Genomic DNA, 21,099 nt, shown 5'->3' on the forward strand with positions numbered 1-21,099 from the left:
TTCTGCTATGTTGTACCATTATTTTAGAATAATTGACTACGTGAAGTCCACTATCGAGTTTCTGTAATCTTTAGTGTATATGTATCTTTATTGTCCGTTTATGAGTGTAATATTTATATGTATCTTTAGCGATTGCTATGAACATTGAATAGTGTAAGTTTCATGTGAATTGTTTTTATCTTTATGAAGGTTGATTGGTGTAAATTATGAATATTGATCAAGTTCTTTATCTAATATGAAGACCTATATCTATTTATCACATAATAATTTATTTATCTAATATTTTTTGCAAAGCCTAAATATTATAATCGCATTAACTCTATTTTTTCCCTACCTAATATTGATCAAGTTCATTATGTAATGCGAAGACCTATGTCCATTTCTCACGTAGTACGATGCAGATGGACCGACAATTGATGTATAATGTAGACAGATGGACCAAGGAGTTTGTTGATGGCTCGCATTATTTTCTCGACATGGCTATAGCAAACAAGCCAGAGAACGGGTTCATATGTTATCCATGCTTCCAATTCAGTAACAAGAATGACTACTCTTCCTGGGGACTGTTCACAGCCACTTGTTTATATACGGTTTCATACCTAACTGTTAGGTTTGGACCAAGCACGGCGAAAGAGAGGTTGTAATGGAAGACGACGAAGAAGAGGAGGATGATAACAACATTCCAGACTGGGCTGCAGGCCAAGCTCTTGCAGATACTACAAAGGGCAAGGCTGATGAAGATGAATTTGTAGAAGACGACCCTATTGATGATCTTGGTCAAGTGCTACGGGATACGCATAGAGATTGCAAAACTGAGAAGGAATCAGAAAAGTTGCAGTGCATGATAGATGATCACAAAAAATTGTTGTACCCAGATTGCAAGCAGGGGCATAAAAAACTGGATACCACACTGGAATTTCTGCAATGGAAAGCTAAAAATGGTGTGTCCGATAAGGCATTTCAGGGGATACTGAAAATTGTAAAGAATATTCTTCCCGACAATAATGAATTGCCGTCCACAACATATGAAGCTAAGCAGATTGTTTGCCCTCTGTGATTGGAGGTTCGGAAGATACACGTATGCCCTGATGACTGTATACTCTATCGTGGTGATGAATATGAGAAATTGGATGCTTGTCCTTTGTGCGGGGAGCGTTGCGGTATAAAATCAGGCGAGATGTTCCTGATGATGTCGAGGGGCAGCCTCTCAAGAAGAGAGTTCCCGCGAAGGTGATGTGGTATTTCCCTATAATACCACGTTTAAAGCGTTTGTTCAGAAACAAGGCGAATGCTAAGTTGATGCGATGCCACGAAGAAGAACGTAAATAAGGTGAGATGCTGAGACACCCCGCGGATGGGGCCCAGTGGAGATGAATTGATAGAGCATTCATGGATTTTGAAAGAGATGCAAAGAACCTAGCGTCCTCTTTGTCTCTCTGCCCATGCTTACATAATTACAGCTCAACGTTAGTTACTGAATTCCATAAAGATAGAATATTATAGATTAAATGTTTACATAAAAGGACGCATCTCAAGATACATATACAGATTAATTTGGACTAGCAAGGATTTTTGTTTCATCTCAAGATTCATGCATCTTTCCTCCTTATTTGAAAGTCTGTTTGGAACTGTCTACTAGACTCCATTTATCAATGTCACTTCAATTTCCTTAGATAGGGTAGAACTCATTTGACATAACATTGTGGTCATGTCCACATGTTGGAAAATCCGCAGGTGGTGCAGGGAGAAATGTATCCACTGTTGACCCATCCTCTACGATGAATAATGCAACCATGCCCATTGAGACATGAAACTCAAAATGGCAATGCATGTACCATATCCCTGTACACGAGACAGACAAAGTATTAGATATTGGTGGTGATGTTTCAAAGCTATGCCAGTAAATACAGTGCACATCCAAACAAATCGGTAGATTGAGTGAAATGTAATAGTTTCCCAATCACTAGAAACTAAACATGAAATAATTTTCTTCAATGTGGGGTTAATATCGTCGAAAGATGGAGAAAATTCTTATTTTCTCTTGGAAACACAGCTCTTGTGATTTATGATAGTCATATTTATGATAGCTACAATAATAATTACCTTACTGTTTTTGTCCAATAAGTTTTTTGTTCAAATTTGGAAGCTATTATACTTAAAAATAGTATTCTATAACCTAGCTGTGTTATTTGCATGTGACGTTCGTCTCATAGGATATTTTTTTAGGTCTGCAGCTATTTCAAATAAAAATAAAATTAACGGACAAGGGAGATCTGCGACCCACCTGGATTATCTGCGATGAAGCGGACAGCAACCCACCCAAGCCTCGGTACGAATACGGTGTTCTTAACAGCCGGATTCACAAGGTTGTACCTTGGCACATCCCTCGTTGCGTCATAGTTGCCTTCGCCCTGAGCGAGCACGAACATATCATGCCCGTGTAGGTGCATCGGGTTCGATTCGCTTGATAAAATCGCCGTACCCTGGAACACCACCTCCACCACAGCCCCTTGCCGGAAACGCCGTGCAATCGTCGCCTTGGACGTCGGCTCCAGCTTGGCTTCTTTGGGTCCAGGTAGGATAAGGGCTGGGTCGGTGTAGTTGAACACCCTCGGCGGCTTGTCTGGGAGCTCTTGCAGCATGCTCAGCACGCAGTTGTCGGTGTTGTAGTAGTGTAGCTCCAGGAGTGGTGTAGCGACCGCAGGTTGCTGGTAGGAGAAGTTGTTCATGGTCGCTACATCCACGGACTCATTGTTCTCGCTCCTCTTGCAGGAAGATTGTCCTCCCCGGCAGATGGAGCCCAGGCCGAGTGTGATGAACAGGCGCTCATCAACATGCTTCGGCACCTCCAGGTGCTGGGGATGGTGTAGGCCTGTCAGGTTTCCATGGAAGTAGAACGATGTAATCATGTCATGCTGGTCAGGCATCTCTGGTGACACTGCAATATCACTGGATGGACGTCCTCCTCCATCGGCAGCTCTTTGCTTGTTGCTATACTGAACTATTCCTCTGGTGATCAACGTTGGGCCTTGCGGGTCTGGCAACGGCGACTGGTTGGGCAGGGCTACCATATAGTATCTGCCAGGATCAGCGTCGGCGACCAGAAGGGCATCCATGGTCTCACCGGGTGCAATGGCGATGACATCCGTGGTGTACGGGCTAACATAGTTGGCGTCTGCGGCGACAACCGTGAACTTGTGGCCGGCGATCTTTAGGTAGTACTCAGCAAAGAGCGCAGCGTTGATAATTCGTAGCAGGTAGGTTCTTCCGGGTTCCACATCAAGCAAGTATCCATCTTCTACGGCACCTGCAGAGTTGAATCCAATCGAAATAAGGAAATTGTGCCCCTTTAAACTTGAATTTATCAAAATTACTACTTGATTACCAGAGCAGCTGTAGAGATCTCCAAGCTTTCCGTTTATTGTCGATGCATTGAAGTAAGGATCAATCACATGCTGCTGAATGCCCCAGTCCGCCTTTAAAAGGTCCATGTCCCACCACTCACCTGCCATTACCAAGATCAAAGTAACAAGAGTCCAGCCTGAAGAATAATAGCACTTCTGCAACCATGCCAAATTCGAAAACTATTCAGCTTCCATATAGAACCTATAATGATGGGGACCTCCTTGTAAGGCTTCGGAAATGGGTACGAGCTGGCCCCGCGTCTCGGCCGGATGATCAAGGCGCCGTGCACGGAAGCCCGGAGGAAGGAAACATGAGCATGCCACCACAATGTGCCTTCCTGTCCAGCAACGTTGAATCTATAGGTGAAGTTCTGGTTTGGTAGAATGGGGCACTGGGTGATCATTGGCACCCCGTCTGCCCAACAGTTGAGCCGCTGCTTCACTCCATGCCTGCATCAGAAAACACAGAACAGAAGCTTCAGAAAACAAAATGAAATGTGATACGCTATTTCTCATGTGCCGGCAATCAACTTAATTTTGAATCCCCATCTTAGGCAGTAGATCAGCGCTGGAGTATATTTCACGCGCTTGACAGACTGAGCAGATCCAAATGCAGTGGAAGTTATATGTGAATTGTTTCTCCATGCTATAACAAAAGGATTTGCAGTTTTACCAGTGGATTGTTAAGTTGTAGGGTGACTGGTTGACGACATGAACTGTCACCGAGTCTCCCTCTGTGACCTCTATTGCTGGCCCTGGAAACTGCCCGTTCACCACGGTTGCCAGCGTTTCCTTGCACAAGTGCGTCATTTTCACCTGTCTCACCTAAATATGCATGTTCCAACAAATTAATTATGGAAATGTACCTTTTCATTGCCTGTTCCAGATCTAGTACGGATGCTGGTTAACATTATGCAGAAACAATAGAGGGCACTGGCCATGGATGCTCATAATACTTACAACAAAGGTGTGTTCGACGACACTGGCCATGGCCGCTGGTGCTCCTGGTGCTCCTATGGCAGAGAGGAAGAAGATTACACCAGTGGCGATCGCTACAGTCCCCGCGGGCAAGCTCCTCCACTTCATTGTTTGCAACTTTGCCTGCTTTGCTCTCCAATGTACTTCTACCCAGCACTAGATGATGCTGTTGGAATATATGGGCATGGCCCATTTACTTATTCAAATTAAAGAATTAAAAGCCCACATGGGGACTTGAAGACGATCTTAACTGACTTGAATGGTGGACTCTGAGTACACTTATTGCGAAGTCAATAAAGGAGATTGGTGTGCCAAGCGCGCGCTTGCTCACCTTGCCGGTCCGGGCCATGAGCGCGTCGAGTTGAGACGAGACGAGCATAAACTTTGGAATAGGTTACTGGTTTGATTGCCACGAATTGATTGCGTTTGATGACAGAGCTAACTGCCAGGCATCCAGGTTCATCCCCCCTCCCTCACTGCTCGCCTATATAAGGCGCCCTTCTCTTCCTATGCACAAAGGTATTCCTTTCAGGAGACCTCTCTCTTCTCCCTGTGTTTTGCTGTTCTCTTTGCATTCCCATCGCTAGATACTGCGCTCACAAGTTCTGGCAAGAGCAGAACCTTGCCTTCTGCTGGAGATCCTACTCGGGATAGGCGGGCGATAAGGTTTTTGGACAGCGTTCAACGCGACTACTCGCTCCTTGTTCATCTACAACATCTTCTTCCTGGTGTCCGCGCTGTACGACTACTTCGTCTACTTCCCGGAGGCCATTCATGGGACTGCACTGTATCAATTGCTTCCTGCATCATTTTAGTATGACTACATCGACTGAGGCCCTCCCACGATTAGTATGACTAATCCAGATGGTAACGGCGCATCCGGTGCCTCAGGCACTAGCCCCGCCCCAAGGTACATTCTAAATCATATGTGCCTATATTCATTCTTGTTTATTAGATGGTTAAACTTGAACACCAGCACATATTATGTTGTCACTGAATCACTCAACATATTCATGTATGCTTAATTTTGGAATTAAAATATACTGAAATATGCCTAGATTTCTAACAGTCCAAAAACCTTATATTGTTGATAGGCTTTCGGTATCTAGTTTTGCTGCATCCATTAAACCAAATGTATTTGATGGTTCTAATTACAAGCATTGGCGTGAGAGGCTTACGTTGTGGTTGACAGCCATGAACATTATGCATGTCGTAGCCGGAAAGCCCGAGGGCAATAGCTCAGAGGATCCAAGTGCCTTTGATCATGCTGACAACTTTTTCTGTGCGAATTGAATGGTGTGTTGACAAAAGGTGGTAAGAAATATTTCATGACTTTGATAGATGACCACACTAGATTTTGTCACATCTATTTGTTGAAGTCAAAAGATGAAGCATTACATTACTTTAAAATCTATAAAGCTGAAGTAGAAAACCAATTAGAGAGAAAGATCAAACGAATTAGGTCGGATCGTGTGGTGGCGAGTACTTCTCAAATGTTTTTACTATATTCTGCGAGGAATATGGTATTATTCAAGAGAGGATGCCTCCCTATTCACCTCAGTCAAATGTGGTTGCTGAAAGGAAGAACCGCACTCTAACTGATTTGGTCAACGCCATGTTAGATACAGCGGGACTTTCCAAGGAATGGTGGGGTGAGGCTATATTGACTGCTTGTCATGTCCTAAATCATGTTCCTACAAAGAAGAAAGAAATAACACCATTCGAGGAATGGGAGAAGAAGAGCCTAATACTTTCTTTCTTACGTACTTGGGGTTGTTTGGCAAAACTTAGTGTGCCAATAACTAAGAAACGTAAGCTTGGACCTAAAACTGTGGATTGTGTCTTTCTGGGTTATGCTATTCATAGCGTTGGCTATAGATTTCTAGTAGTAAAATCTGAAGTACCTGACTTGTATGTTGGTACTATAATGGAGTATAGAGATGCTACATTTTTTGAGAACATTTTTCCTATGAGAGATAAAAACAAGTTCATCTAGGCAAGAGTTTATTGAGAAGGATATGTCTACCGATGTGATAGAACATAGTGAACCTACACTTGTGGAAAATCTTGAGGAGGATAACAATGAAGCTCCTAGAAAGAGAAAGAGACGAAGGATTGAAAAGTCCTTCAGTGATGATTTCATTGTATACCTCGTGGATGACACCCCTAGAACCATTGAAGAGGCATATTCATCTCCTGATGCTGACTATTGGAAGGAAGGAGTAAGGAGTGAAATGGATTCTATTATGTCTAATGGAACTTGGGAAGTCGTTGAACGTCCTTATGGGTGTAAACCCATAGGATGCAAGTGGGTGTTCAGGAAGAAGCTTAGGCCTAATGGTACTATTGAAAAGTACAAGGCAAGGCTTGTGGCTAAGGGCTATACTTAGAAAGAAGGAGAAGACTTCTTTGACACTTATTCACCTGTTGCTCGATTGACCACAATTCGAGTGTTACTTTCCCTAGAAACCTCTTATGGTCTTCTCGTCCATCAAATGGATGTTAAGATAGCTTTCCTAAATAGAGAGTTGGAGGCGGAGATCTATATGGATCAGCTAGAAAGGTTTGTAGCAAAAGGTCAAGAAGGAATGGTGTGTAAGTTGTTAAAATCTTTGTATGTCCTCAAGCAAGCTCCTAAGCAATGGCATGAGAAGTTTGATAAAACTCTTATGTCCGCTGGCTTTGTTATGAACGAAGCCGACAAGTGTGTATACTATCATTTTGGTGGGGTGAAGGAGTGATACTGTGCTTGTATGTTGATGATATATTAATTTTTGGGACAAGCCTTAGTGTGATTAAGGAAGTCAAGGACTTTTTGTCTCAAAACTTTGAGATGAAAGATTTGGGAGAGGCTGATGTTATCCTTAATATAAAACTAGTAAGAGAAGGTGATGGTGGGGTTACAGTCTTGCAATCCTATTATGTGGAAAGGGTTCTAAGTCGCTTTGGTTATAGTGATTGCAAACCCGTTTCAATACCTTATGATGCTAGTGTAATTTTAAGAAAAAATAAAAGGATAATGAGAGATCAACTGAGATACACTCAAATTATTGATTCACTTATGTACTTGGCTAGTGCTACAAGGCCTAATATCTCGTTTGCTGTAACCAAACTAAGCCGGTTTGTTTGAAACCCGGGAGATGATCATTGGAATGCTCTGGAGAGAGTAATGCGCTATCTAAAAGGTACTGTGAACTACGGGATTCACTATACTGGTCACCTAAGGGTACTTGAAGGGTATAGTGACTCAAATTGGATCTCTGATACTGATGAGATAAAAGTCACAAGTGGATATGTATTCACACTTGGAGGTGGCGTTGTTTCCTGGAAGTCTTGCAAGCAGACCATCTTAACGAGGTCAACAATGGAAGCAGAACTCACAGCATTAGACACCACCACTGTTGAGGCCGAGTGGCTTCGTGAACTCCTAATGGACTTGCCGATAGTTGAAAAACCGATACCGGCAATTCTAATGAACTGTGGTAACCAAACTGTGATTGTCAAGGTGAACAGTTCAAAGGATAACATGAAGTCATCAAGGCATGTCAAGAGGCGGTTGAAATCTGTTAGGAAATTGAGAAACTTCAGAGTTATAGATTTTGTCTATGTTCAAACAGCTAAGAATCTGGTAGATCAATTTACAAAGGGTCTTTCACGAAATGTGATAGACAATGCATCTATGAAATTGGGCTTGAGACCCATGTGAGTTACTCTATAGTGGTAACCTATTCTATGTGATCGGAGATCCTATGAAGTAGGATGGTGAAACAAGCTATAGTTTAACTGAGAGAAAGAACCTTTGAATAGGCTCATCCTAGTGAAAGATGCATTTCTCTTCAATCTTGTATGGCAGGTTGGTTTATACCTTAATGTGTTCCGAGTGGCTTCTTTGAAACAAGGGAGTTGTTTCTTTGAAGCAAAGATGTTGTCCTACAGAACATCTTTTCAGGAATGCACCTATATGAGTTTGACTACTGGTCATAGTTTGTGAGATGTGGGTGATCTCTAGAAACTCATGAAAGGTCTAGAGTATGACTTATAAGCTCCAAACCGCGGGGATGCTTTTGTAGCCTAGTATCAGTGAAGAGCTCTGGTCAAACTTGTTTGCACAAGACTGTCAATAGAAGGCATAGTCCATTGTACAGTTGTGAATAAGTGTAGCTTTAGTTCTAGATGGAAGTTCAACTTAACAGTCTCCATCAAATACTGGTATATCTAGATTATAGTGGATTCGATAGCATTTCTACCGTGGCTTGAAATTCTTGGTGGGGATTGTTGGAATATATGGGCTTAGCCCATTTATTTATTCAAATTAAAGAATTAAAAGCCTACTAATAAATGCTAGAGAGATAAGTGCTTAGTCCCACATGGGGACTTGAAGAGGATCTTAACTAACTTAAATGGTGGACTCTGAGTACACCTATTGCAAAGTCAATAAAGGAGATTGGCGTGCCACGCGCGCGCTCGCTCACCTTGCCGGGCCGGGCCGGGCCGTGGGTGTGGGCATGTCATGTTGTGTCGTGTCGTGTTGAGATGAGACGAGGCGAGCGAAGTGATATCCCACGAATTGATTGCGTCTGATGACAGAGCTGACTGATAGGCGTCCAGGTTCATCCCCCCTCCCTGACTGCTTGCCTACATAAGGCGCCCTTCTCTTCCTTCCTGAGATGCACAAAGGTATTCCTTTCAAGAGACCTCTCTCTTCTCCCCTATTGTTTTGCTACTCTCTTTGCATTCCCATCGCCAGATACTGCACGCACAAGTTCTAGCGAGAGTAGAGCCTCTAGAACCGACACTGCCCCACCCCAGGGTACATTCTAAATCATCTGTGCCTATATTCATTCTTGTTTATTAGATGTTAAAACTTGAACACTAGCACATATTATGTTGTCACTAAATCACTCAACATATTCATGATAATTTTTATGCTTAATTTTGGAATTAAAATATACTGAAATAAGCCTAGATTTCTAACAGTTGCCAATGCAATATGTTAGTGCTTTGGTAGGTAACTAAGAAGCATTACATATAGTGGCGGCGGCGGCGGCAGCGACTCGCCGGATTTCGCTCGAAAATGAGCGTCCGGCCATGGATTGGGACGGGATCTTGACCAGGAGAATGAGAAAAGCATGGCGAACTGATCTAGGGTGTTAACAAGGGGGATAGCGTGGTGGTGGTGGCATGCGGCTCAGCAAAGCATCCTAGCAGCGGCGGCGGTGGCCACTCCGGCGAGCTCGGGTGCGCGAATGAGAGCACGGTGGTGCACGGGGTCCACACAGGTGGCCTCCTCACCTCTTGGTGGATCCTCGGGCGGAGCTCTTGGCGATAGAGAGGCGACAGCAGTGGAGATCAGCGGCGGGGGGTGGCGTTGGCACTCAGGCTAGAGCGGCGGCAGCGCTGGGAAGTTCGAAATGGCACTAGGGTTTTAGGTGGGGATCATGGGTGCGGCGGCTGTATATATAGCCTGGGAGGAGAGGTCCCTTGGCGTGTGGGCCAGCGGAGGACTTGGACGTGCGGATGCGGGATCGAGCTCGGGGCCGAGTCCAACGTAGAGAAGACGGAGGTAGGCGATGGCAGGTGGGGCCCAGCGGTCAGCAGGAGAGCCGAGGCGGCAACGCGGGAGCGGGCTGGCACGCAGAAGCTGGGCTGAGGCAAAACGGGCTGGCCTGTTAGCTACTACGGGCGGAGGAGCGGGCGCGGGAACTGGGCTGCTGCTAGGCTAGCTAGGCGTTGCTGCGGCGGGTAGCGGCGAGCGAGGACGGAGCGGAGATGGGCAAAGGCGGGCGGTGTTGTGCGGAGGCAAGCGGAGCGGCGTCGCCGTGCTGCCGACCCACTTTTTATTTTTTTTATCATTTTTAGTTCCGGTTGGTTTTACCAACCGGGATTAAAGGGATCTTTAGTCCCAGGTGAATGACCCAGGACTAAAGGACCTCCTTTTGTCTCGAGAATGATTAGTCCGGTTAGATTTTCGGAATCTATAGCCCTATCCGACCAGAACTAAAGGCGTGTTTTTCACCAGTGATCAAGTACAACCGGTACCAAAGGGTACTGCAAGCGGAAACCCCAGTAATGTTACATGTGCTCGCTCAGCTCAGTCTCCCTACTAGCTTGATGCTCATGCAATGCCACTGTCATATTTTAGGCACTAGTAGCTGACGAACTGAGCAATGCATCCCGTTCAGATTCATTGCACGATGACCAAGCACCCTCTGGGCATCCTTCACTTTTTTTTACGTCTATTCCTTTGCGCGTGGTGCACGCGTAGCAGGCTAGCACTTTTTTTTACGTCTATTCCTTGGTTTACGCGTAGCAGGCTAGCAGCCAAGAACAGGATTACGGGTTTTACGCATACACTCCTTTCGATGTGGTGCACGAGTAGCAGGCTAGCAGCCAAGGGCAGGATTACAGTGAGGGAGATAGATCCAATTCCACAAGGCGTTAAAGCTGGTCACTATATATATATATATGTAGAGTAAAAAATGTGTACTAATAGGATTTTAACAGGTGCCACTACCGGAAACAGAAAGTTCGCCGAGTGCCTGGGGCACTCGGCGAAGGCCCAAAAACACTCGGCAACGCATTTGCCGAGTGTAACACTCGGCGAAACAGACTCGGCGAACTCTCCCTCGGCAAACAGGGGTTTCGCCGAGTGTCATACATCGGGCACTCGGCGAAGCTTCGCCGAGTCCCAAAAAACACTCGGCAAACATATTTTTGAAAAAAAATAAAAAAAACAAAAACTCCGGCCGCCGCCGCCGCCGCCGCCGCCAGCTGCCATCCACGCCCGCCGCACGCCGACACCCGGACCACCAGCACGCCGCCGCCGCCGCCAGCTGCCATCCACGCCCGCCGGTGGGGCCGTCGCCGTCGAGCTCGTCGCCGTCGCTGCGCAACCACCGGCCGCCGCTGTCGCTGTCGCGGTGCAGCGGCGCGCACGTACTGGAGTTCCTCCAGTACATCCACGCCCGCCGCCGCCGCCGCCATCCACGCCCGCCGCCGCCGCCACCGCCATCCACGCCCGCCGCCGCCGCCATCCACGCCCGCCGCCGCCGCCACCGCCATCCACGCCCGCCGCCGCCGCCATCCACGCCCGCCGGATCCGGGGCCCCCGACGCGAGACTCCGGCGGATCCGGGGCCGGCGGCGGCGGATCCGGGGGCGGCCGGGCCGGGGGCGGCGGATCCGGGGGCGGCGGGGCCGGCCGCGGCGGATCCGGGGGCGGCGGGGCCGGGGGCGGCGGATCCGGGGGCGGCGGGGCCGGGGGCGGCGGGCGGCGGCGGATCCGGGGCCGGGGGCGCCGGGCGATGGTGATGGTGGGGGAGGGGCTCGGGAGGGAGGGGAGGGGGCGCGCTAGGCGAGGGAGGGGAGCCGGCGGCGGCGGAGGCGGGCGGCGGCGGCGGCGGCGGAGGCGGGCGGCGGCGGCGGCGGCGGAGGCGGGCGGCGGCGGCGGCGGCGGAGGCATGCGGAGGAAGAGAGGAGAGCGGGGGGAAGAGGAAAGTGGGGAGGGGGCCGGGTGCGCGGGGGGGGGGGCCGGGGGGGCCGATATTAATTTGTTGGGCGCCGTCTGTTTGCCGAGTGTCCTACGTAGGACACTCGGCAAAAATTTTTTGAAAAAAATTTAAAAAATACTCAACAGTTTCAAAAAAATACCAAATTTTCACACGAACCAATATAGGTTCTCTACTGACTATACAAAAAGTTTTGTAGTCAAACCGAACTCGACCGTCACTTCGACTCTAAATTTTTTCGAATCCTTCTCAAAGTTACTATTCTTCTTCTGAGATGCTTCGGTTTGTAATCATCGTACATGATAAAATGTGCAAAATCTTCTCAATTTTTTTCCACAGCCTCCACGTATTATATCATCACATCATGGCAAATCTCATAATTTTCAGACTTTGATTGTTTTTTTTACAATTTAAAAATACTACTGCCACAGGTTCATGGTCGTGTTTCCTGAACAAGATGTTCGAAATTTCTTTTCATTTCATGGGTCAGGTCTCAAATTGGTCCAAATAACATGAATATCATTTTTCTACTCATTTTATTCCGTAATTTGAATCACTTGCAGTTCAAATTTGACTTATACCAAAAATTTCCTTGAAATGCAATTAATTAAATAAATATAGCAAATAAATTTAAAAATATACCAAATTTTAACATGGAGTACCACATGTTGTATGTAGGGAGTAGAAAAAATTTCATGGTGAAAAGAGAAAAAAAAATTATTTTTTTGCCGAGTGTCAAAAAAAACACTAGGCAAACCCCCCTATTTGCCGAGTGTTTTTTTTGACACTCGGCAAACAAGGGGCTTTGCCGAGTGTTTTTCATTTGACACTCGGCAAAGCCCCTATTTGCCGAGTGTTTTTTTTTTGCCGAGTGTTTTTGGAGGGGCACTCGGCAAAGGGCTTGTTTGCCGAGTGTCCGAAAAAAAACACTCGGCAAAAAGAAAACACTCGGCGAATTTAAGCTTTCCGGTAGTGTGCCAAACTCATTGACACTGGGTCTCTATTTAGATTTACCAGTTAGAGTCAACAGAGAGAAACCACTACAAGATGTACCTTGAGCGAAGCAACAGAGAGGAAGAAAGAGGGGGAATGTACTCACCGGCGAGGACTCACCACTAGAGAAACCACTATAAATCCCCAACAAATATACCAGCCAGAACAACACTCGATACTAATATTAGCATTAGTAATAGGTCTAACTTATTAAGCTGGTATATTTATGGTGGATCAATGGTTTGGGGCCACTTAGCACTGGTTGTTGTTACGAGCTGATACTAAGGGGTCCTCCACGCGCGGATGAATTTAAAAGGAAAACATCTCTTCTCAAAACCACATTTGCTGTGTAGGTGAAATTGTAAGAAAGCTACATATGAGACTCAGAATCATACGCACTGTACAGCGCACACGCATATTTCACGCATGGCATGGTCTAGCAATTGTATCTGCCACATGGGGATGGTCGCCTCATGAAAATTAGGGTGGGATCACGTGTTTCGTTAAATGGAAGTGGACGTGACTTCGAGTAGATTGTGTGTATTTGATCGAGGCTTGATGGCTTGCTTTAATTTATGGCGAGGCATGATAAGTCTGATCATGCCGCAGTGTTGGCGATTCGCGAGACAGTTGCTCGCGTGGCGGTGATTAGTAGGTACAGCTAGTCATGAACAAGTTGGTGCAACAACCGATTGCTGGCAAGTCAGACTGTTGCAAAACAGATGAAACATCAAAAGCCACCGTTGCAACATCCAAAAATAACTATTGCAACACCATGAGTTACCTATTGCAACACTCAGATCCACGACAACCAGCCTGCTCATTGTCGGCCGAAGGAGAGGAGATGCCGCCGGATCTGAGGAGGCTGCCGCTGGCCGGGGTAGGGGAGGGTCAGGGGCTTGCTCAGATCTCTCCGGGGTCGGGGAGAGGGCCACTAGATCTGAGGGCGTTTGGCGCTCCCGGTGGGTTGAGGATGCTAGATTGGGGGGAGGGGCGCCGCTTGGGTGGGGGACGAGGCTGCCGGGGTGGAAGAGCGCGACACCGTCGAGGTGGGGAGTAGGACGCCTGCGTGGGGTGCGGGTGGGGGACGAGGCTGCCGAGTGGGGGAGCGCGACGCCGTCGAGGTGGGCAAGGAGGACGCTGGTGTGGGACGCGGGTGGGAGATAAGGCCGCCGGAGTGGAGGAGGAGGATACCGAGGTGGAAGGTTGAAGAAGAAAGGGGATGGGGAAGATGGAAATGGATAGGAAGCGGAGGGGAGCGGAACGACGTCCAACACGTCTGGACGCTCGGACGGTAGCGTTTCCAAAATATCTCCTATCAAAATCACATTTGCTGTGTAAGAAAGCTACATGTGAGACTCGAGAATCATACGCACCGTAGAGCGCACACGCATATTTCGCGCATGGCATGGTCTAGCAATCGTATCTGCCACATGGGGATGGTCGCCTCATGAAAATTAGGGTGGGATCACGTGTTTCGTTAAATGGAAGTGGACGTGGCTTCGAGTAGATTGTGTGTATTTGATCGAGGCTTGATGGCTTGCTTTAAGTCTGGGATGGCTGATCATGCCGCAGTGTTGGCGATTCGCGAGACAGTTGCTCGCGTGGCGGTGATTAGTAGGTACCGCTAGTAATGGAGTTTATTATATGCAACTGAAATGTATGGATCTATATGTATTTAATATATGTACTGATACCTAGAAGTTCAGATCGCTTAGTTCCTCATGATCGTCGTATATATACTGATACCTAGAAGTACACTGCGGATCGGAGCAAAATTAAACCGGACAAAGCTGCAAACTGTGAAAATCGCAAGCGTCCATCCCTATGGCGGCCACCGCTGCCATCATCTTCTTCCTCTCCGCCATTGCCATCTCTGTCCGCGCAGCTGTTGTCGAGCACACCTTCGTTGTAAATAAGCATCATGCTCTTCCCTGTTTTTTTATCTATCAATTTGAACAATGCAACGATGATGTATGTATACATATATATATGCAAGCTTGATTTGTTTGAACATGCATGCAAATGTAGGTGAGCCAGGTGAAGATGACACACTTGTGCAAGGAGACACTGGTCACCGTGGTGAATGGGCAGCTCCCAGGACCTGCAATAGAGGTGACGGAAGGAGACTCGGTGGCCGTTCTTCTTGTTAACAAGTCACCCTATAATATAACAATCCATTGGTACTTAACTGATTCCATTATTTTCAAGTACTTGATGATCGGACAAATAAAACAAGTTTGTTATTCAATTCTGTTTTCGCTATTCTAGAATATATATTTTTTGTTGTCTGGCGTAGGCATGGAGTGAAGCAATGGCTGAATTGTTGGGCTGATGGGGTGCCAATGGTCACGCAACGACCCATCCTGCCCAACCACAACTTCACCTACCGGTTCAACGTCGTCGGTCAAGAAGGCACCCTCTGGTGGCATGCTCACGTCCCATTCCTCCGGGCAACCCTGCACGGTGCTCTCATCATCCGGCCAAGACATGGTGCTATCTCCTATCCATTTCCAAAGCCTGATACGGAGGTTCCCATCATTAGAGGTTCGTGAAATTATTCATCTTTACATTGTAAAGCTTAGGTCCGTTCGAACATATAAAAATGTACTGTTCCTACCCGAATCGAAATGTTTTGGCACCAGTTTCTGAGCGGAACTTGTTTTTGTGGATGATCCTGATGATGTGGCAGGGGACTGGTGGCAGCTGGACCTTCCACAGGTGGATCGGAGCATGAAGAATGGTTCCTTGGATTTCTACGCTAGTGGTTCCACAATCAATGGCAAGCTTGGAGATCTTTTCAATTGCTCCGGTAAGCAAATTACAGAATATGCATGTCTGCGTCGACGACATGTTGCTTTATTCTTTCTGTACAAATAAAGTGCGTGTTTCAACATCCAATTCATCTCTGAAGGTGTGCCGGAAGTTGGCTACGTGCTGGACGTTGTGCCTGGCAAGACCTACCTGCTACGAGTAATCAACGCCGGTCTCTTCTCAGAGTTCTACCTAAAAATAGCTGGGCACAATTTCACAGTGGTCGCAGCTGATGCCAACTATGTCAGCCCCTACACCACGGATGTCATCGCGATCGCGCCTGGCGAGACGGTGGACGCACTGGTTGTTGCCAATGCAACCCCGGGCAGGTACTACATGGTTGCCCTGCCCAACCAGGCCCCACGGCCGGACACCCAGACCCCAGAATTCACTACTAGAGGGATGGTGCAGTACAGAGTCAACCACAGCTCCATCACCAATGGTGCAGCAGCACTAAGGTCAAGACGTGGCGCAAAAGAAGATGAAAATGATGAAGGTCCATCAGATGATGTGGCATTAGCTCCTCAGATGCCTGACAAACATGATACGGTTACATCATTCTACTTCCACAGCAACTTGACCAGCCTGCATCACCTGACGGTTCCGCAGCAAGTGGACGAGAACCTGTTCCTAGTGCTTGGCCTCGGCTCAATCTGCCGGAATGGCCAGCAGTCCTGTAAGAGGGGTGGTAACATAAATGAGAGTATCGTTGTTGCAACCATGAACAGCGTCTCCTACCAGCACCCGACCAAGATGCCACTACTAGAAGCGCAGTATTACCACACCGGTGTCTTATTAGATGCAATGCAAGAACTTCCAGATGGGCCGTCGAGGGCGTTCAACTTCACTGACAAAGCATTCATTCCCTATGGACCAAAGGAGATCCCGCTAGAACCGTCGTCCAAGGCTACGGTGGTGCGGCGGTTCCGGCAGGGTGCCGTAGTGGACATGGTGTTCCAGAGCACGGCGCTTCTGCAGGGTGACTCCAACCCAATGCATCTACACGGTCACAACATGTTCCTGCTTGCACAGGGGCTTGGTAACTACAATGCAGCAAAAGACGTAGCGAGGTACAACCTGGTGAACCCACCGGTTAAGAATACCGTTCTCGTCCCAAATCTTGGATGGGCTGCCGTACGATTTGTTGCAAACAATCCAGGTGCGCAAAAGATATGTTTTTTTCCCCCACTATGTTTGCTATGAAAATTTCAAATTTAGAGGAAACATGCGTGGAAAACACGTTTTCATTTAGACTCTGCATCCGTACAAAATAATCTTTCTGAAGTTTTGGCATCTTTAGCAGCTTGGCACGAACTCCATCATTTTTCAAACATTTGATTTTATTAATAACACCACCGTAAGTTGCATTTTATGTACTCCCTGGAAGTACCAAGAAAGCCAAACCAAGGACCTTGTTGTGAGAGTAATAGAATTTATTTAGGAACGCCAAAACTGCAGAAAACCTTATTTGTCTGCCATAAATCTAATGCTTAATTTTATATGATTTACAGGGGTATGGTTCATGCATTGCCACTATGAGTTTCATTTGAGTATGGGCATGGCTGCAGTGTTTATTGTAGATGATAGTACAACAGCAGATACATCACTCCCTCCACCACCTGCTGATTTTCCAACATGCTGTGCCAACGACCATAATCTCCTACAGATGAATTGAGCCTCCCAACTAAGAAAGGTGAAGTCCTACGCATATATGGATCGGAGTCTAAAAGATAATCCCAGCTGATTTCCAAATAAGCTACGACCTGGGCCACCCACACAATATGTCTCGCGTATACCGTGGTATCATCTTGATGTATGAATAATTTGTGTCTCGCTTATACCGTTGTATCATCTTGATGTATGAATAAAGTTTGTTTTACTACGCAGAATAATTTTACCTGGGCCACCCACACAATATGAATATTATTTCATTTGGGCCTTTATATGCACCTCGCTTTGTTTCTCTTGTAGTGCCTGGTTCATAGTGAATTGCAATTTTGATCTATAAGCTACATGTAATGAGCAATAAACTTAAGAAACTATTAAATTATGTTATTTTAATAATGGTAGAGGCGGAGAACAAATCCGGTCAATAAACTTGATTAATAATTTAATAATGGACCCTCACATGATTAATAAACTTGAAGATGGACTTAAATCGTTATTCTGGTTATTTTGTATGGCCTTGCTAAGTACCAACCATAACCATAAGTGTACTCTTTCTTGCTATAACCAATGTTGCTCAGAAGAAGAAGCTGCGAAAAAGTTGTTGGGAAGATCATGCTGAGTTCTAGGCGTACGCAACCCCCGGTCGATTGCCTGTGAAATTTGGAGCCATTGTTTTCAGGATTAAACTGTATATCTCTAATAGACTCGTAAGTCTTTATTTATATTTACGTGGTACTGTTATTGTTATTCACTGATGATGTCACTATATGTATGAAATTAGATTTTGGCATACATATAGGTAACACTTGGTTTTTTTAAAATCGGGTGTGACACAGGTCGTAACACCACCCGGTACTAAAATGACACCTTTAGTATCGGGTGGTGTTACGACCTGGTACTAAAAGGTATCGGGTGGTGTTACGACCTGGTACTAAAAGTTTACTTTTAGTACCAGGTCGTAACACCACCCGATACTAAAGGTGCACTTTTAGTACGAGGTGGTGTTATGACCTGGTACGATTGCCAGTGGCCTAGTCTTCCTCCCATTTCTCGCGAACTCCTGACCTCTTGTATGTCCTGCTGGTTGTCCGGTACGCAGCTTGCACAGAAAGTCTAACTTGATCGACCAGCTAGCCTTTCAGATTCACCGTGGCTCTGGCTCCCATTTGCAACATCAGTGTGCATGCCTTCTTGCCTTCCCAGCTTTTCCCACTACTGAAAACTAAATCTACTACATTTCTCGTCACTAGTTGTTGATCGATCGACGAGTACATTGGAATAATGTTATATATAATGGTTCTGACTTCCGAGTGCTACTGCTGGCAACGCTCATGGATTTACTAGACAATTGCCTGTGTGTACATCAGTGCTTCTGCTGTTGATACTCAAACTCAAAATAATGCAACTGAACCCATTCTATTTGCACGGAAAAGCCAGGTTTCTGATTGGTGAGCTTGCTGGCCTACCTCGCCTGGTGTGATTGAAAGTGGAGTTCACTTTTTTTTTTTGACGGGTCACCGGGGGGACGAAGAGTCCCACCTGAATTATATTACCACATATGCCGGCAAGCCGGCGATGGTACAATATTTGCGCGGTTACAGTGGCTTCAAGAGCCAGGATGGAAGTAGAAGGGAACGGGTAGATACAACACTAGAGTACAACAGAGGAACGGGAGGAACACAACTCGTAGACAATTCAAAGACAAAACATGTCACAACCGAAAGACAACCATTGATCACCGATTTGCGCCTCCACCGAACAATGTACTTGCCCGTTACACTATGACCATTGCACCTTGCCCCACCCCTCGTAGCTACGCCGTCCCGCTGCTGCCCTCCATCTGAGTGACCGTGCAGCAGGAAGGGGACTTAGAGCGGCGAAAGGACGCGCAAGCCAAAGCTTACTGGAAAACGACGACCTCCCTTGGAGCTGACGGCACCACCTCCAGCACATCCGAGCTCCACGTACCACCATTCAACGCCACTCAAGGGGAGGAATCCTTGAGGGGGAATGGCAGAAGCAGTGGATACACCACCGGGCATTTGATTTTCTGACACCATCAACAAGGAGAGCATCGACGAAATAGAGGCCCCAGGAGAGGACGCTCACCGAATCACGCCGGCGGCAAACAGCCAATGACAGCCTCGCCAACGAACAGTAAGGAGGAGGAAGGCATAAGAACACCAAGCAGAACAAACCAGCTTTGCGGCATGGCGGACGACAGTAGTTCAGGATGGGCGATCTCGTCATCACCTCCAAGGAGGACCACGGCACCTGAGGGCGTCGTCGGTGACGGCACCGGCCAAAGCCGGGCTAGGATTTCTCCTGACCGAACCATCCCAACCGGCGTCGCTCCAACCAGCGCAAGCGCGGCCATACCAACATGTGGGTGGGAACGCCTTGAAACAACACCTCCATGGAGGAAACGGCACCTGTAGGTGTCGCTGTTGTCGGCAACGGCATAACGCTGGGCTAGGATTTCTCCCGGCGAGTTCCCGACCCGTCGGCGCAGCGCAGGCACCGAGAATGACGGGGAGCCTTCGCCGCCCTTGAAGAGAAGCTGGGGAGCACGGCTTGAAAGAGCGGCAGGACGCCGACCCCTCGCGCCGTCGGGCACCTCGAGAGCGGCGCGGAGGCCATGGGGGCTCTTGGCCAAGCGCTGGTTGCACAGCCACGTCTCCACCGGCCAGGCGGGCTCGTGCCCCGCCGCAGCCAGTCGAGCTCGACCCCGCCGCCGCTGGCCTTGCGAGCTCGAGCCCTGCAACCGTCGGCCCGGGGCACGGGCCGGCACGACCAGCCCCACGCCGAAACCAAGCACCGTGGATGCACCGAGTCCGGGTGCCATGCTCGGGCATGGCTACTCTCGCACCCGAACGGGGAACAGGAGACCCACCACCGCTGGCAGTCACGTCTCCGTCCCGTCGCCAGCACCCCAGATCCGATAGAGTAGGGACCGGATCTGGCCCAGGAGATCCCGGATTCGCTGCCTTGGCCGGCCGCCATTGCCATGGGTGCTACTGGAGCTCCAAGCCCGACACAGTGAGAAAGAGAACATGGGGAAGGGGGGAGGGGATGTGGTGCGAGGGGACCGGCTTCAACGCCGTCGCGGGCTGCCGCCGCCGCTCGACAGGCTGCAGCGGCGGCGGCCGGAGGGGGCCGCCGCCGGAGGCTTCTGTGGGGCGGTGGAGTCGCCCCTCCCGTCGTCCAGAGAGGCGACGCGGAGGGGTCCTTCTTTTTTCCTCTGGAGTTCACTTACTCCATCCTATCTTTAAATTATTGGCGTTTCATACAATGAGTTGCTTGACCGGTACTAATTTTGATTTCACAAGCGCAGAACAAGCCAATACAGTGAGTAAGGAGTCGTTTGCGCAGGTTGTTTCTGAACTGAAGTGACTGAAGCTCTCATCGACTGTAGAAATGACCATTTCTACACACGAGGGGGGCACGGATGGTAAAAGCATTTGTATATCCACTATCCGTCCATCTAAAAATTATTTACATGAACAAAAATACAATAAACTAGACTGATGTACTAAATACCAAAATGTCGTCATATGAACTACACATGACAAATTATGTGACATTTATACCATCGGGTGTTATAAAAACAAAGAGGGTTTCTTAAAAAAATAAAAAACGGAGATGGTATAGTTACACTGGGAAACTGGGAATAAACGACAGATGGATCAAAAGCTTAGAAAATATGACTTGCAGAGATAGTTTCTTGTCATTCCA

General features: G+C 47.5%; 2 protein-coding genes across 2 annotated transcripts; one reads left to right on the top strand and one right to left on the bottom strand.

The window, feature by feature from the left end:
• Positions 1–1,497: 1,497 nt before the first annotated feature.
• LOC117866727 (laccase-15) lies at positions 1,498–4,541 on the bottom strand. Its single transcript, XM_034751009.2, has 6 exons — positions 4,365–4,541; positions 4,078–4,229; positions 3,607–3,854; positions 3,386–3,505; positions 2,285–3,307; positions 1,498–1,842 (listed from the first exon to the last, which is right to left on the bottom strand). The coding sequence occupies exons 1-6, from the start codon at positions 4,488–4,490 to the stop codon at positions 1,670–1,672; spliced, it is 1,842 nt and encodes a 613-aa protein (XP_034606900.1). The 5' UTR covers positions 4,491–4,541; the 3' UTR covers positions 1,498–1,669.
• A 10,932-nt stretch (positions 4,542–15,473) lies between these two features.
• On the top strand, positions 15,474–17,588 carry LOC117866930 (laccase-15). The gene is made up of 3 exons (XM_034751232.2): positions 15,474–15,694; positions 15,797–16,855; positions 17,208–17,588. The coding sequence occupies exons 1-3, from the start codon at positions 15,616–15,618 to the stop codon at positions 17,369–17,371; spliced, it is 1,302 nt and encodes a 433-aa protein (XP_034607123.2). The 5' UTR covers positions 15,474–15,615; the 3' UTR covers positions 17,372–17,588.
• The last annotated feature ends 3,511 nt before the right edge of the window (positions 17,589–21,099 follow it).

This window comes from Setaria viridis, chromosome 8, assembly GCF_005286985.2.
Source record: "Setaria viridis chromosome 8, Setaria_viridis_v4.0, whole genome shotgun sequence".
NCBI lineage: Eukaryota > Viridiplantae > Streptophyta > Magnoliopsida > Poales > Poaceae > Setaria > Setaria viridis.

Bases quoted from the DNA above. Each gene is read 5' to 3' on its own strand.
- LOC117866727 (XM_034751009.2), bottom strand. From the start codon at position 4,490: ATGAAGTGGAGGAGCTTGCCCGCGGGGACTGTAGCGATCGCCACTGGT. The intron at 3,855-4,077 runs GTAAAACTGCAA...TTTCTGATGCAG, and splicing joins TACAACTTAACAATCCACTG to GCATGGAGTGAAGCAGCGGC. The intron at 1,843-2,284 runs GTGGGTCGCAGA...TCTCGTGTACAG, and splicing joins CTTCATCGCAGATAATCCAG to GGATATGGTACATGCATTGC.
- LOC117866930 (XM_034751232.2), top strand. From the start codon at position 15,616: ATGAAGAATGGTTCCTTGGATTTCTACGCTAGTGGTTCCACAATCAAT. The intron at 15,695-15,796 runs GTAAGCAAATTA...TCATCTCTGAAG, and splicing joins AGATCTTTTCAATTGCTCCG to GTGTGCCGGAAGTTGGCTAC. The intron at 16,856-17,207 runs GTGCGCAAAAGA...TATGATTTACAG, and splicing joins ATTTGTTGCAAACAATCCAG to GGGTATGGTTCATGCATTGC.